Consider the following 17,770-nt stretch of genomic DNA (forward strand, 5'->3'; position numbering starts at 1 on the left):
CCCAAATGAGAACACCCCTGGGCTAGGCTTGCATGTAAATCAGTGAGGTGGGCAGGTCGAGTGGTGCAGACTACAGAAAAGAGCAGTGCACGCCCTCCAACTCCAGTTCATTCTGCCATGCAGAAGTTCGGCCCAAAGTGGCCAGTTCTTACAATTTTCCAAGCCAAGCAAAAAAAATATATAATTTTTATAGGAAATCATACAACTAATTCAATTTTTTATACAGTGAGGGCCAAAAGAAATTTGTATGCAGGCTCCGGGGAGCCTGTGGGACCCAATTTGTGCCTCTACGAAATCGACGTGATGTGTGGATGCTATCAGCACGCTCCCACGTCTCAGCAGCCTACTCTCCCAATCACATTTACTATTCACCCTCTTCTAGACGGTTGGGTGCTTGTATTAGCTCAAAAGTGTGCATATTTTTCCATTCTCTGGAAATAAACTCAATTACACATATCCTGATCCTGCTATTGGTAGCCCATAATTGCATCAGGTATTAGGGTAGGCTCATTGCTGTAACAAACAACCCCAGGAATTCAGCGGTATAACACAACAGAAGTTTCTCTCTGTCACACTCAACAGTCCAGTGTGGCTGTTTCTTCTTGGTTGGCTTTCCTGACAACCGTTTTTAGGTTCTCCCCATCTTGTGGCTCCGCCTTCTCTGGATCCTGGAGTATTTTCCTTCAGCTGTAAACAGAGAAAAAGAATGGAGAGCCACATGTGGGAGGGTTTGATGAGCCAGAACTTCACTTGGGCATGTGTTATTTCAACCCACATTCCACCAGTCATAATTCCAGAATGGATAATCCAAATTTCAAGAGAGGCTGGGAAATGATGTCTAGCTGTACGGCCAGTAGGAAACAGGAAATGATTTGGTAAATGAACAGCTGCTCTCAGCCTCATTTTTCAAGGAGTGTTTGGTTTCATACAGCACTGGCACCTCAGCTCAGAACCAAACGTGAAGGTCTTATTTCATAATTAGGTAGAGACAAGGGTGAAAAGATAACCTTTATTAATTGCAGGAAATAGTCACAAAATTCAATGATTTTTCCAGATTATTAGTCCATTTTATTCAACATTAGCAAAAAAATGTATTGTTTTTCTGTTCTCTCTTTCCCTCTGAAATACATAAATATTTCACCTCGAAAATTCAACAGCATGAACTTGAAAATTCACCCTTTATCTATATTCCAGGAGCGGCTCTGCTTTCTGCTCCAATAAAGGTACCTTTCATGAGAAGTGCACTCAAGGTACTTCACCTGTATCATTTAAATGGGTGAAAAACACGCGTGAATGTCATTAGGCTTGTACTTCACACCAGGAAAACAGGCTCATCAAATACTTTCATGAGGTCACAGCTTTGATCAAGACAAGGTTTAATGAAACAGATGATTAGCACTGGGACGTGATGGAAGCATAAATGTTAATGCACTAATTATTCTTTCCTCTTGTGTGTAGTGGCGTTTAGACGAGCCCACTTCCATGTTGCCATCTGACTCCAACATTCCGTTCACTCCACAGAGCAGGTTCATGACCCTTGTCAATGGCACATCTAGGTCCAGCAGGAAGGTCCCCAATTCCTAGTCCATATTGATGTTCTAAACATAAATATAATTAGTCTCATGGCTCAGAACATCCTGAACAGTAGGTTATGCCCCACTTGTTTGCTCGGACAAACTAACAGCTGAAAATCATTTATAGAGATTTAAAAAAATTAAGCAATTATTTCTCATCAATTCAAAAGGTCACAATAGGGGCTGGCTGTGTGGCCAAGTGGTTAAGTTCGAGCGCTCTGCTACAGCAGCCCAGGGTTTCACAGGTTCGGATCCTGGGCGCGGACAGGGCACCGCTCATCAGGCCATGCTGAGGCGGCGTCCCACATAGCACAACCAGAGGCACTCACAGCTAGAATATACAACTATGTACTGGGGGGCTTTGGGGAGAAGAAGAAGGAAATAAAAGAAGATTGGCAACAGATGTTAGCTCAGGTGCCAATCTTTAAAAACAAAAAGTTCACAATAGTTGAAATATTTGGATGACTGCCTCAGAAAAATTCCTGAATTCAATAATAATGTATTTTGGCTCATAAGATTTTGAATATAGAATACAGAGAGCACAGAAAGCTTGAATAAAAGTGTCTGCAAATGTAACACTTCCTAAAATAATGAATCAGCTTGATTTTTACTTTATGACGTATCATTCTTGACGTTCTTTGCATGTATGCAAAAGATTTAAATTTTCTCCTAACTTAATTTGCTCTATGTTCTTAAATTTTAAATAAAGTTTTCAACTAATACAGAAAGTACGCATAAATTGTTTTCTTTACAACTATTACTATTATCATAAAGGATTAAGTATTTCCAAGTAAAACACAATTGATTTTACTCATTTTTCTTATTATGTGCCTTAGTTTGTTCTTTCATTTCTCCATCGAGTTTTAATTTTGTAGTTAACCAATGTCTGACTCTTGATAAAATATCCTTAAAACTTTGTTTCCAGAAATAAAAAGAAAACTTATTTCTAGAAACAGAAAAACATAATTTAATCAATTTATTAGATAGATTCTCCAAATCCAAAGTATATTTAATCCTAAGTGAAAATATTTATATTGTAAGACTTTTTTAGAAGTTTATTTTATTAAATGAAAATATTTTGATGCTTTCAATTTTTGACTGCATTAATTTTCAAAATAATGTTTTATTATGCTTCAATTTATTTTTGTACCATTCTAAAAAATGCAAATAATCTAGTTTTCAAAACTTAATTTTCTGACCGCAAACCCCTGTTATTTATTCTTCACATTTATGTAGTCTTAAATTTACAGATAATTTTCCATCATAGTGGGAAAATTTTATTGAAACTAGAGGCTTCACAAATTCAACAGATTTCTCCTCCTCCAAAAAATAGTAAAAAAGAAAAAAAAAAGCTTACATCAGTATTGAAGCTGTCTGAAGATTATCTCACATTTGGAACCAAGTGTCCTCATCATTCTTCCTTTTCTTCAGCCTAAATATATTATTTACTTCAAAATATTATCGGGTAAATTATGCTGGCATCTTCTACTAAACAGCTATTTTACACACAAGATTAACATTTTAAACATGTGCAATTATGAAATAAGCAAAGTTTCTTATGAGTTATAACAATATTAGGTGGCACTTCTAATGCTAGTTATAAGGTCATGCTAAAAATAAAAAAGCCCACACAATTCACACAATTGCTCATTTACCAGCCTCCACAGAAACTCAACATTTTCCAAGAGAAAGAGAAGTGTCACTTTGAATAATACTCTTAGCAAAAAGATAGAAGCATGTCAAACACATGGAAATAATTCGATCTAGAAGATGGTTAAATCATAAATGTAACATCTCAGATTAATCTGCCCTTGTTAGGAACTATGCTGCTAAGCCCAGAAGAGAAATGGTTAAAGCCTTTATTCTGTAAAGAAGCAAAATAAACTAGTTAAAACACTAAGTTAATACTTTGAAATACATAAGTTATGGAAACACTGCAAAGTTATGTACTGATGGCACAAATCCAAGGTGAAAACCTTGAGATTTAGTTAATATATGAGTTCATTCACAAAATATTGATCAAAAGTAAAAGTTATCTGTGGGCCTGAATTACTATCAAAAGATGAATCTAAAACAGCTCTAGCTGTTAGTTCTTCCTGTTTTTAGCTTTCTGTGACAAGACAGATTATCATTGTTTTTTTTCTTCCCCGTAAGGAAGATTCACCCTGAGCCAACATCTGTACCGGTCTTCCTCTAGTTTTTAGTATGTGGGCTGCCAGCACAGCATGGCTGCTAACAGAGCAATGTAGGTCCACTCCCGGGAACTGAACCTGAGCCTCCAAAGCGGAGTGCACTGACCTTAACCACTAGGCCACCAGGGCTGGCCCTCTTGGGTTTTGTTTTTTGCAATGTATTTTTTAATTGAGATAACATTGTTTTATAAATTTCAGGTACACATCATTATATTTCAAATTCTGTGTAGATAACATCATGTTCACCACCCAAAGACTGATTACCATCCATCACCACACACATGTGCTCTATCACTCCTTTCACCCTCCTCCCTCCCTCCCCTCTTCCACTCTGGCAACCACCAATCTAATCTCTGTACCTATGTGTTTATTTGTTGTTGTTGTTTTTATCATCTACTTATGCGTGAAATCATACAGTATTTGACTTTCTCCATCAGACTTATTTTGCTTAGCATAACACCCTCAAGTTCCATCCATGTTGTTGCAAATGGCAAGATTTCATCTTTTTTTTTTGTAGTTATTAACAAGACAAGAAATAACAAGTGTTAGAGAGGATGTGGAGAAAAGAGAACTCTCATATACTGTTGGTGGGAACGTAAACTGGTGCAGCCACTATGGAAAACAGTAGGCAGATTCCTCAAAAAGTTAAGACTAGAACTACCACATGATCCAGCTATTCCACCTTCTGGGTATTTATCCAAAGAAGACAAAAACACAAATGCATGAAGATACATGCATCTCTATGTTCACTGCAGCGTTACTCACAATAGCCAAGACTTGGAACAACCGAAGCAGCCATCAATGGATGAATGCATAAAGAAGATGTGGTATATACATACACCATGGAATACCGCTCATCTATTAAAAAAAAGATTATCATTGTTTAATATCCAAATACATTGTCTATGGGCAGAGTTTCTTCAAGAGTTTGTCAAGAGTTAAAATTAGAATTGAAAAAAATTGTAATGACCCTCCCTTTGCAAATTATTGAAAAATAGCCATTGGCTTGCTTTTCTTACATTCCAGAGCATCGGAGTGAACTTAATCCAAAGTTGCAGGAGGTATTTGAAAAAATATATTAACATTTTCCAATACAATTTATTGATTAATCCTTTAAGTATTTAAGCCTTTAAACCATTAAGTAAAATTAAATCCAGTTCACCAGTAGGGTTTAGAGGTATTAGAATATGAATCCTAAAGAAGAATCTCCAGTTTTAGAAGAACATCTGCGTATGTTTGACGGAAATCTTTCTCATTATTTTAGGAGACTTGATGTGGAAAAAAGTTTGAAATAAAAATTCACTTGATTTGCTAAGAAATGTCAATTTCACATTTATTAACGAAAGAAAAGGAGTTACTAGATTTAAAGAATGGTCATATCCTTTTTACATGTAAAAAGATCAGATTATCAAAATGTGGGTGAACGATGAGAAGGCAATAGGAGCAAAGCAATAAATATTCTTCTCTCATTTGCTATCACCTACTTGTGAAGCTGCTCCTTGCTGGTAAGTACCAAGAAAATGAAGAGATCATCTGAAAGGGACTTCACCAGGAATTATGGATAGGAATTTCTAGCATATAGTGTGATTTTTTAAAAAATTATATTCACAAAATCACACTCAAGTTCCTCATTAAAAAACTTAAAAACATTTTATTTGGAAGTTGTATACAAATTCGATATTTATTATCTTTTCTTTCATCTGCTAGTTTTATTATAATTATATAATATAAAGAAAACATAATGATTATTTTCACCAAGATTCATCTTTCATGTAAAATGTCCCCAAAATCCCCCAAATTTACCCCGGTGTGCCACATTGTTATGTTTATTTTTCTGTGTGTGATGCTGACATGAAGCCCAAGAAGCCCTGTCTATAACTGGACTGTCTAATATGGAATTCCCAGGATATGCGTCATACATTTGAATGAGGTTCAATAAATATCTTCACCCAACAATGGTGGGAAACTTCAAAAGAACCAGAAGATTTTTGATGGATTTACATAAAGTCTATCTTTACAAAATTGTTTTTAAAAATAAAGAGTTCTACCATATTAAAAAAAAATAAACTACAAAACTAAAGATCTAAAGTAAACAAAGTGATCAAAAATGATAGTTAAACTCCAATCCGATGCCATAATTGTAATTATATGATTAATTTGAGGAATTATTAGATATTAAAATCCCAACAATGACTTCATATACTAATCTGACTTGTTTCCTTTTAGCAATGGTTATATTGAGAAATTGGCCAATTTTTCCTTCTTTTATTCTGCTCTTATCTTGCCATTTTTCCCCTAAATATATCTGGGAAGATGAATCAAAGGGCACATTTTCTCCTCATGTTCTCTTAAGGTCTACCTTATGGGGGTCTCCTAGGGAATCCAACAGCAAACACACTCTTCTCTTAGGAAAAGCACTAAGGTCCCTCAGCAGTCTAACATGAATGATACCAGAACTCGAAACTAACACCGAAAATGCATGGAGAAGCCATCAAAAGCAGGGCACTAAGACACAATATCATGAGCTAGTTCCTACAATATGTCTGATCACATTTACTACCTGGTTACACAGAACCTGCATTCCAGGAAGCATAAATGCGACATATTTACAATAACAATGGTCAGCAGCAAATATTTCCTTTGGGAGAGTGAGGAAAGAAAAAAGGAAGAAGGCATCCATTATAAAGGCTGAAATAATGTTAAACATTCTAAGTAAGCCTAATAAACAATTTCTTCAAATATATTAGATATACATTAAAACACATTTGAAACAAAATCTCTCCAGCAACTAAGAGTGCTTGAAACATAAAGATTATTAATAGTAGTAGTAATAATAATTATTGCTACTGTTATGAATCTTTATTATTTTTTTTTACAATTTCCCTATTTTTACAATAAGGGAAGTCATAGACACTGCATCTCCAGATGTCTCAAAACCTTAATAAATACCTAGAGTTTGTTGAAAACGCAATCTTATTGGAATGCTCTTGATACTCAATTCAAAGGTAAAATTAAAAACTCAGCCTAAATACTGGCTTCCAAGGTATTAAAAACGCTTAAGTCCTATCCTATCTTTGGTTATTTTTCTTAATTCCAATCCTGAAAAAAATAAATGAATTCAGGACATTAAAATCAGATACATTGTACCTGGACTGAAATTACAGTATTATTAAGTATTAAAAATGTCTAGCATTATGTATGAACTCTGAACTATTAACATAATTTTGAATTATTATACAATTTAAAAAGCTAAACATTTAGCAAAAGTATTATTGATACAAGATATACTTTACATTCAAAATCATGGATTATTGCAATACAGTTTTCAGCCTGTCAGTAGAGGATTCCAATGCAACAAAAACACATTGCCACAAATTTATTTAAGTTAGCTTAAAAATATTACAGGAGTTAAAATATTGCAAATACTCAATTTATTGAGTTATGAAGCAGTTATTTTAACATCTAGAGCTACAATACATAGTCATATACAGTATAATACAGCCATGTAATAATGATAAATATATTGTTGAACAACTTTAAGTTTTGCTCATTAACAAAGATCCCTTTTAAGTCATTGTTGGCATGGTGCCAGAGGCTCTGTCAGAAAACTGGACGTAAGCCGTTGCTTATTGACAGGTTCACAACACGCAGCACTAGGAGTCTTCAAGTAGATACACACTTAAAACGTAGGCTTGTTCATGTATTCTTCCATTGTCTGAAAGAGAATGATAAATTAGACCACACCCTTTGCAGACCGTGAAACCTTCTCATTCTTTTATGTTTTTCACCATTATTGAAAAGAACTTTGTGAAGGTGTATCTGGACATAAATCTTGGCATTCTAATTAAGAACGGTGGTTCAAGGTTTGAGCATAATTTGTATACACATCCACATGGCTGGAAGTGGATAACTTTCACCTGAGACAAAACTAAGCTTGATCATAAAATGGATGTCAGATAAGAGAAATGCTAAAGCAACAGCTGCCAAGACATCACAGATGACTTCAGATACATGTGTCTGCTAGAGTAGTCATGAGGGCCACCTCCGGGCACAAACATTAGAGCAACCGGAATTGTATTTGCATAATATATGTATTGTCACAGATAATGTGTAGAACATCTCACCTACACTTATGGCCAAGATATAAAGGATAAACAACTATAGCTCTTAAGAATAAGGTTACATCTGTGTAGTTTGAAAAGGCTTTCCTCCAAAGTATACAAATTACGTTTCTTCATCCTCCTCATCAGTTACTAAGTTAGCTAACATGCCATAAGGCCATAATTTTTTTCCAGCACTCCTTTTTAAATGTTTGAACGGATGAACAATTATAGGCAGAGTTAAAAGTTACAGTGATGCTGCAAGCCCTTTACGGTGCATGATGAATGGACTTTCTCTCGCACGCTCTCCAATTATAAACACACAGATTTGTGTGACACCGTGGCTGGCATGAATCAATGAGGGAGCTCAAGGGGGCAGCCTCAGGTAACACCTGCCTCTTCCACGCACATCACAGTCAGCTCAGTCAGCAATGCTCAACCTGTTCTTAAATCTGAACCCCAGGATACCCGATTCACTTGCACTTGCCAGGGAAGACATCCACCAGCATGGGCCAAACAGACCAAGGCCATGGCCAAGAAAGATTGCTCAGGGAACATGACAGCTGGAAACCAGGAGTTCTAACTGGTCTCCACCAGCTCTATCTAGAATTCCAGGGCTCCTCTAAGGAAAACACTTGTGCCCAGTCATTCACACTCTTATAAAGCTCCTCCACCTCCTAGATGAGTATTGGCCAAGAGAGGCCCACACCCTAAGACCTAAGGTATCTCCTTTCACCCACACGGCCCATGTCTTTAAACTTAGTGGAGGTATCATTCTGGCTGGGGGCTTACATCCATTTTATGGTGCCTAGAGTTTTACATCACTGAAAAAGGGACACAAAGTTACAAATACAAAATTGGGTATAAAGTTTACTTAGAATGAGAAAAGAAATGACAGTAGATTCCAAGTTTTTAAAAGATGACAAATATCACAAGATCCAAACCAACACCATATGGTTTTCACTCATTAAGTGCCTGACACACCTCTATCATATGCTATGTTCGTTGCCTGGCTACATATTCTTCGCAGTTAAGATATCTTACTTTGCAAATTTGACCATATGAGGGCATTGCTAGGCCCTTCCTGCAGCCTTGGAACCTGCAAAGGAATCAGCAAAGGCCGTGAGTTGTCACTTCAGTGGCTTCATGGTTCATTGGCCTCTGGTGATTGGCACTGCTTCACACCACTGGCTAACTCTATCTGCTAAAGACTGCACTGAGCCATGCTATCACTCAAAAGACACGAACCAACAACACATGAGGTTGGTATTTTCTTGAGCTTGCCACCTCAAAGTTGGAACAGACTTTTAAGGCTGGTACAACCTTAAAGAGCTCTGCCCCAGCCTTTCACAAGAGGACTAGAACCTGCATCTTGGGATCTCTCCTGTTATCCATCTTGTACTGCAGTGTTTCTTGTGCATTCAGCACTTGTACATGCTACGACTTTTTACTGCATGATGGTTTGACTTAGCTGTTATGTTTATGCTTTATGGGTGACAGTGTTGGGGTGCACCTAGCTTCTTCTCATGAATCTACACCTATACCTATTGCTTGAGCTAATGAGGTGCCATTTGACCCTCCCTCCTTAACTTGCTTTATAATTCTCTGGTCAAAACATCTTCTGTTTGTCGCCCCCACTGGTGATCCCAGGAATTGCAATCCCTGCAGTTAACGATCACTATCTTCTCCTTGAAGAGTTTCTTTTTCCTTCTAATCACTTTGCACCACTGTCCACAGGTCTTAGTTGTTACCCACAAGATAAGGTACCTCCTCAAGTCATCCCCAACCGATTAAACTGTTCCTTTATTTCCATAGTATCAATGTCTAGCCTTAGTACACTCAGAATAAGCTTTGAACATTTTGAGATTTGAGACTATGTATCTTCTAACTAAATATATGAGGACAGCCTTTTTATTCTAAGAAACTTTTATTAGGTAGGGGTCAGGGGAAAGTACCAGTTTTCAGTGGTGCTAAAAGTGAAAGCAATGTTACAAAGGCCTCCCTTAACCTTTAATAACCCCACAAATACATGTTTGGGTCCAAAGGACATTAAAAAAAAAGAAAGCAGTAATTTTCTTTCTTTATGCCATTACATTACTTCCACCTATTCATTCTACACTTCCCTGACCGGATATACGGAGCCAACCAAACACACAAAGTCAATTTTTGAACCAGCTCCCCAATTGTTCATTGATTCAGCTGAAGTACCAGAGCCCAGGAGACCACTGATAACACTGTCTCTACATGGCAGGTGCTGTAATTCAACAAGAAAGGTTTAGATGGCAGTCATGACACTGCCTGCTCACTATGGGGACACGGGGGCTAAAGGGAGGGTCCCCCGAGACCTACCCATCAAGACCCTCCAGTCAATCGTCAAGGACATGAGCAATTAGTATTTAATTGTGAAAGGGCTTTCTCTTGAAATACCTGCTTCCCAGATTTAAATGGAACTGGAAGCATAGATACACTGCAAGCTCTTTAAAACTCTATTCCCTCCTGGCAGGGGCAGGGGGAGAATTCAAAATAATGCAGGTGTGTCTTGGCCCCAATTCAAGGAGCTTTAATGGCTGAGGTGCCAAAGACCCCATTAAAAGTCTCTTTCTCCTATAAGGAGATTCCACAGTAAGGGCCCTGAGGATAGAATTATAAATAACCTCCTGGCATATTTAAAGAAAGGTTGTTCTGTGGAATTTCCAGACCACTGATTTCTCAACTACCTTGAAAATCCCCTTCCTGTGGCATCTGGAGAGAGCCAAGTAAACATCAGAAAGATTAAATGCATTTTCTGAGGTGAGAATGTCTAGTAAGAAATACACCAGCCTCCTAACAGGCGCCCATGGAGGCTGATGTTTCCACCCAAACAGACGTCTCCTCAGCGTCGGTTCACCTGAGGACTGGCTCCTTAGATGGGCAGCAGCAAGGCCTCAGTTCAAAGACGTGCCAACATCGTTGCTGGGAAATCATGCCTAAGGCTGTTTTATTAACTTAGTCGCTTATTTCCAAACAGCAAGAAGAATGGCTTCAATGCCAATTTTTAAAAGACACTTTATAAAGCTCTGGAATCTCTTGACTTGCTGCTATAAAAATAAGAAGATGGAAAGCCTCAGTGATGCTGTGGGAAGAGTTGATGGTGCTGGGATGGAGCCCCGGCCCTCAGATGCACACTTGAGCTGCCCTCATTTGGGAGGGCAAAGGTCAGTGGGGTGAGGGGCTCTTTCTTACAGTGTCCATGGAGGGCAAAGGTCAGTGGGGTGAGGGGCTCTTTCTCAGTGTCGTTAGGAGGACTGAGGGGCCAATGGTTTTCCTTTATGAGGTGCGATGCCAATCTTGGCTGCTTCTAAAAGTCCCACTGTATCTTTCATAACTATCACGGAGTCAGGAGCATGACCGAATGGATGCTTCGGGGCCCATTTATACCTTGGCAAGCAAGCCACCGGTATTCCCAATTTATTTGTGCAAATAGGAGCACACACACAGCCTCCCCAGGAGGTGTAAGAAATTTTAATTAAAATGATAAATGCCATCGTCAGTAATAAAGCTCTAATGAAGTAACGATGGACTGCTAGTCTCCTCACCCAGGGTAGCACAGATATTTTAATGAAAGTCTTTTTATACCTCTCATAAAATGATTCTTGAAAAGAATAGCAGCGAGCTTTCAATACCTTTTTGCCAGTGAGGTGTCCTCGCTAAAAAACTCAGCCTAACATGAAGAGCGAAGACTCTGGAGCCCAATTATCTGGGCTCAAAGCTCTATTCTGCACTTACTAGCTGTGTGACGTTGAGCACATCGCTTAACTTCTCTGTATGTCAGTCTACTCATCTTTAAAAAAGAGGGCAAAAATACTACCTACTTCTTAGACTGATTGTGACAATTAAGTAAGTTAAGATACGTTAAGTTGCTTAGAAATTGTACCTGGGACACAGTCAGTACTCAATAAGTGTCGTCTAATATATAATTACCACCAGCAACATCTTTTCCCATGGCATGAGAAAGTGTATACTGACCTCCTGTAACATATCAGAATCTTCAATGGCTTTGACAGCAGATTTCTTGGACGTTTCCTGAACTTCTCCACCGATGATAAACTCATCCAGGATAAAATAAGCCTTTTCAAAATTAAAGATAATATCCAGCTCGCAGACCTGGTAGGACAAAAAAACCCACAAATATCCTCATGAACCTGCAGTATTATCAGAGGAAGCATGTGTCCAGCTTTTCAACAGTTACACCCATGTGGCGTACCCAAGACAAAAATATCAGATGGTATTTTAAGGACAGAAAAATAGAATGAGGGAATTCCAGGCATTTAATAAAAGTAAAGCCACATTCTATCACAGCAGAGCATGTCCTTAAATAATATTGTTTTTGTTGCAACCAGAAATTCGAGACTCGGTAGCGGGAAGTGGCAGTTCAGCTCATCCCTCCACTGCACCGATGAACGCTGAGCCCCTGCTGCCTTTCAGCCACGAGGCCAGGCCTTCCTTTCTCCTGCTCTCTGCTCCGTCAGTCTTGGCTCCTAGCTTTAGGACCCTCAGAAGCTCACTCTTCAGAGGCAAATTAGCTCCATTGTGCTAATTTTTCTCAAAATCATGTCATAAGCCAGTGGTTCTCAAACTTCAGAGGATCAGAATCACCCAGAAGGCTCATTGCAACACCCACTGCTGGATTCCCCCACTGGAGTTTCTGATCCAGGGGGTCTGCGTAACGTCTGAAAGTGTGAACTTCTATCGGGCTCCCAGGCAAGGCTAATGATGCTGGTCTGGGGACCACACGTCGAGAACCCCCATCACCATCAGGGACCACAGCAGAGTCTTATAGATTTTGTTGCTGAAGTTCAGAAAGTGGCAAGACCACCCCCTATAATCCAAATAAGGCTCATTTCCACTTCTTCAACCAGATAGCAGCCACTTAGGCACGATCCCTGCTGTTTTCCTTCCCACTCATTCCTCAGCTCCCTGACGCTTAACTTTCCCTTCCCTACCCTCTTGAGGGTCTGCTAATTGAACCACTTCAGTTGTCCCCATGTTGACGGTGCAGCAGCACTGGATAACCCTTCACCAATCTCTTTCTGGAAAATCTCCTCTCCCTTGCTCCGTGCCTTTGGCAACACCATTCAATGCCTATTATTCTCCTCCATCTCTTGAGATTCCTTCTCAGACCCCTTGGATGAGATCTCCCTCCACCTTGCACTCATTTGAGAAGTATTTACGGAGCATGTGGGACATCTCCATCAGCCAAACATCTCTGCCACACACTGCTGACGTTCTCGCGATCCATCTTCTTAAATATTGGTGTTTCTCCAGAAAGCCTTTCCACTTTGAAATGCACATACTCTCCTAGACAATCCCCTTGGCTCTCCACAGCTTGCAGGTGGCTTAACATATCTAGATGCCTAGCCTTCATCTCTCTCTGGAGCACTAGTCCAATATTTTCACCTACTAAGCAGACATCTCTGCCTGGATATTCCTCAGTCCAAGTCACCATGTCCCAAACGGAAGTCAAGTATATTCTTTTCCCTCTGCTCCCTATTTAGCCTAGTAGCTGCAACCTCTGTGTAATGGCTGCAACCTCCATCTAGTGGTTAGGTCGAATTCCTTCTGCAGTTCAACTTATTTTCCCCCTCCCCCTCAGTCCGCTCCCTCCCTTGGTTTCACCCTCTCAATCTGGCCACCAATTCCTGTGGACTCCATCGTGTAAATAAACCCCTAACCCTTCCCCACTTCATCTTCACTGCTGCTGCTCAGGCCTGCAACATCTCACTGAGGCCACCGCAATGACCCTCTAGGTGGTGTCTGTGTCCACTCAAGGCCAACGACCACTAACGCTCTGCTAAAATGCTGACTTGTTCCTCTCCTGTGTAAGGTCCGACGTTCAGGACAAAGTTTTCATTCCTCAGCAAGGCATATAGGAATCTGTACAACCCAGCCTGGGCCCTGCTCTCCAGCTCCCTGTGCCAGCCCTGACGGCACGCTACAGCCACACATTCCACAAACACACCATGTTCTTTCATGCCTTTGCCCTCTGCACATTCCAGCCATTCCTGGAATGTTCCCCAAATGTCCTTTCCTTTATTCTGCTGGCAAAATCAAGCTCATTTTTCAAGGCCAAATTCAAAAGTCAGGGGCACAGTGTTTCCCCCAATCCTCCCTTCTCCCATTCAGTATTTGCACCAGTACATGCCTGTGTGCACTAGAATATGCTGACTTATCCCTCCCCACTGTGTACTGCGAGCTCAGGCACAGACCTTGTCGTAGTCATCTTTATATCCCTGCTATCTGGCACATAGCAGGATGCAATATAAATGTTTGCAGGGTAAATGAACGAGTCAGCCACCATGAAGGCCTTCTTTCTATGATGCTGGGGATTCACAACTTCCCAGATCAACAATTCTCCGATCCTATTGAATGCTACAACTTTACATAAAATGGATGTCAATATTTTTGCAAATTGCTCCACACATTCAGGATTTAGGTCAATAAATTTGCAGACTCCACAAGGAAAATGGTTTATGTTGACAGATCCAATTGAATCTAGAAGCATAAGAATAAATGAATACAATACCACTAGAATAGCACGAGAATAAATGGCCAGCTCAGAAAAACTTACTGAACTCATCTGCAAAGGTCACAGTCTCTTCGTTCATTAGAAAACAGCATCCAATCAACAAGTGTGCATATCTATATCTATCTCCCCCTCCCTCAAGAGCCTCTCTCTGTCTCTCTCTCTATATATATGTGTGTGTATAAGTGTATATATATATATGTCTGCATATACACACATACATGCATATATATATGACCAATTTAAAATAAAAGAGTCTATTCACTGGGACATGATACTATAACCCAGGACTTGCCCAGACCTTTAGGGCTCCCTCTTGAGAACAACCATCAGAGAGAGGATGGCATCATAAAAGGACATGTTCTCAGCTTATGAACCCTTTCTCCTACTTCTAAAACACTCTCATTTCAGGAATTGGAATGACAGTGGAGCTGAGCTCCCCAGGCAAAAAGGTGGAGAGATGAGAGTACAGTGTGGGCCAAGCACTATAAACAAGGTGAACAGTACAACACCAGAGTGGGGACAATATGTGCAACATATATAACAGGGAGGAAAGGATAGTATCCATGATACAGAAAGAATTCTTGCAAATCCCTAAGATAAACATCAATAGAAAAAACAAATACAGTCATGCACTGCACAACAACATCTCAGTCAAGGACGGACTGCATATATGATGGTGGTGCCATAAGATTAGCACCATCTACTAGTACATATTCTAGGTGTGTAGTAGGCTATACCATCTAGGTTTGTGTAAGTACACTCCACCATGTTTGCACAACGACGAAATCACCTAATGACACATTTCTCAGAGCATATCCCCATTGGTAAGCAAGGCATGACTATAAGGGTTGTCGAGAAGCAATTCGTAGACAAGGCAAGAAACGGAAAAGGCCATACACATCTAATAAGATGTCCAGCCTCACTAGTAATTAGGGAAATGCAAATTAAATTAATGTTCATCCGGCAATTAAGAGATAATGTCCACTGTGTCCTGGAGGCACTCCATGGGCCAGTGGAGCCTCTTCGAAGAAACTTCCACCCTGAGAAGGAACCTCTGTTTAGTTCTGATCCCCTCAGTCCAGGCTTGGGGGCTTCAGAGGCTGTGTTCTGCAGGCGACCCACTGCTGTCAGGGCTGCATTTCCTGAAAACACTGCAAACACATGAAGATAGCTGTAGTCCCCTAGCAATGAATAACTTCATTTAAAAGAAAATTTTTTAATAAAAACTGAAATGAAGAAAAAGAGATAATATCCATTGCTGGTGAGAGTATGGATAAACAGGTATTCACATTCACTGTTGGTGGAATCTGTAAATTTCATAGGCCATTTCGAAGGGTCAAATGGTAGTATCTGTCAATTTCAAATGTACAAATCCTTTGACCCAATAATCCCACAAGGAATTTATTTCTATGCTATACTCAAACTAGTGCACAATAATATATATGAACAATAAAGATTATGGCAGCATTACTTATAATAAAAATTGGAAACAACCCAAAATCCATCCATAAAGGAATTGTTTAAACAAAGTATGGTATACCCCTTCCTGGTATGGTATGGTATACCATGGGAATTCTATGTTGGAAACAATGAGGTAGATTTCCATGGACAGACACGGAATCAGCTCCAAGACAGACTTGTAAAGGGGGGAAAAAGTTGCAGAATAATATGCATAACGCAATTCCATTAAAAAACTGTATATGTCTAGAAGGATATGTAAAAAATATACATTATTTATAAGTGTTAAACAATATAAATACACAAAAACAAAGCACAGTAGATCAGACATCCATTCACATGTAAGAAGGTAGAAGAAGTAAGCAGTTACCAGAGGTCAGAAGAGGCAGGAAGTCAGGAGTTATAAGAGCTGAGGAACCTCAGAGTTCCAGGCAGGTGTAGACCAGGAATCCAAGACAGACAGGAGCCTCATTAGCAGAAAACAGCAATCAGCATCCTGCAAAGTGAACCTGACAGATACTAATGCAAGTTCTCTAGGAACTTCACATACCCGCTCTCAGAGCAACAACCCATCCCCAAGCCTGCAGGGCTCGCCAGCAGCCACGGGGCAATCAGTTTATTGCATCTAGTTTCAAGGGATGCAGATAAGGTAAGGTGGTATGCAAAGTCAGATACACACAAAACACACACATACCCAGTGTGGATATACAGCTACTACCTCCAGATCATAAGCGAAATGGATGCACAAGTGTTATTGGCATCACAGAGAATGTTACCAATGAGCAACTATTTCATATACTCCAAACGCTACTCTATGGTTATTCTTCGAGACTGACCCCAAGGGGTTATAGTATCTGAGAGTAAGAAGAGAAAACATCTCAGAAGAACCTTGGACCAAAGGCAGGTTTCTTCAGCTAAAGCCAAATTACTCAAATATTTCTAATTCCACCTTAAGGAAGCTATCCAGGCACATGAGAAATATGCCCTTGTTGTTCAAATGACTGCACTCCATCGAATTATGCAAAAACAATGGCTTCCATGTTAATAAACACATGAGCCCCTTACCTAATTGTTTTTTCTCATTTTCTCATGTATCTATATTCTAGAAGAAAGCTTATAAAAGGCAGGAACAGTGATCATTTAACTTGATCTTTGATCTCCTAGCTTTGTGCTTTACAGTAATTTGGCCAGAGGGTCTTCTCTTAAGGCAGAATATGTGACATAGTGAGATTATTTCTGGCATTTCAATAACTAAATCCATGTGGATAGAGCCTAAGAGGGACCTCCCCTTACTGAATTCTGTTCTAAAGTAAATACAAAAAGTTTCAAGTTATAGACAGTAAATGTATAAAACTATATACAAAATAATAATGATAATGTGAGGTACAACTCCATAGCAATTGACAGTTTATACAGTATTGTTAATTATACTATCTCTTGGACCATCACAAGAGCCCTCTGAGATTAGCAAAGTAAATCTTCCTATTAACCTTTTTGAGTGTCATTATTCATATCTGAAAATAGAGATGTAGGATGGGCCAAAGCATGGGTCTGGTCAGTGAGCAGGCTGACACCAGGATCCAGCAGGACTCAAGAGCTCCTCCTCTTACAAGAAAAGTCCCTCCATCAAGATTAAACCTCTCTGAGACAGCTACACCCACACCCTCCAAGTCCGTCAGTAAAAACTCACATGACGGTCTGTAATGGGAAAATACAGCTGGTGTCCAATCCTCAAAAAGATCCTTATCTACTGTGAGACTGAGGCGTTTCCTCTGAGCCTCTATAAATTGGGGTTAACGCTACTTACTGAAGATGGAAAGATTAACCATTTAATCCTTATAAATCTCTTTGGAATTGAATGGTACTCAAAAAAATACATAA

At 39.4% G+C, this 17,770-nt stretch overlaps 1 protein-coding gene across 1 annotated transcript in view; it reads right to left on the minus strand.

Annotated features, from left to right (window-relative positions):
* Window positions 1–995: 995 nt before the first annotated feature.
* The window catches only part of AP1S3 (adaptor related protein complex 1 subunit sigma 3), a 70,964-nt gene continuing 54,189 nt past the window's right edge, over window positions 996–17,770 (minus strand). The window contains exons 4-5 of the mRNA XM_023642427.2: window positions 11,872–12,009; window positions 996–7,481 (exon numbers count right to left, since the gene is read on the minus strand). Coding sequence (XP_023498195.2) covers window positions 7,446–7,481; window positions 11,872–12,009 — 174 coding nt within the window. The 3' untranslated portion in view covers window positions 996–7,445. The remainder of the gene's footprint in view (window positions 7,482–11,871; window positions 12,010–17,770) is intronic.

Source organism: Equus caballus, chromosome 6 (genome assembly GCF_041296265.1).
Source record: "Equus caballus isolate H_3958 breed thoroughbred chromosome 6, TB-T2T, whole genome shotgun sequence".
Taxonomy (NCBI): Eukaryota; Metazoa; Chordata; class Mammalia; order Perissodactyla; family Equidae; genus Equus; species Equus caballus.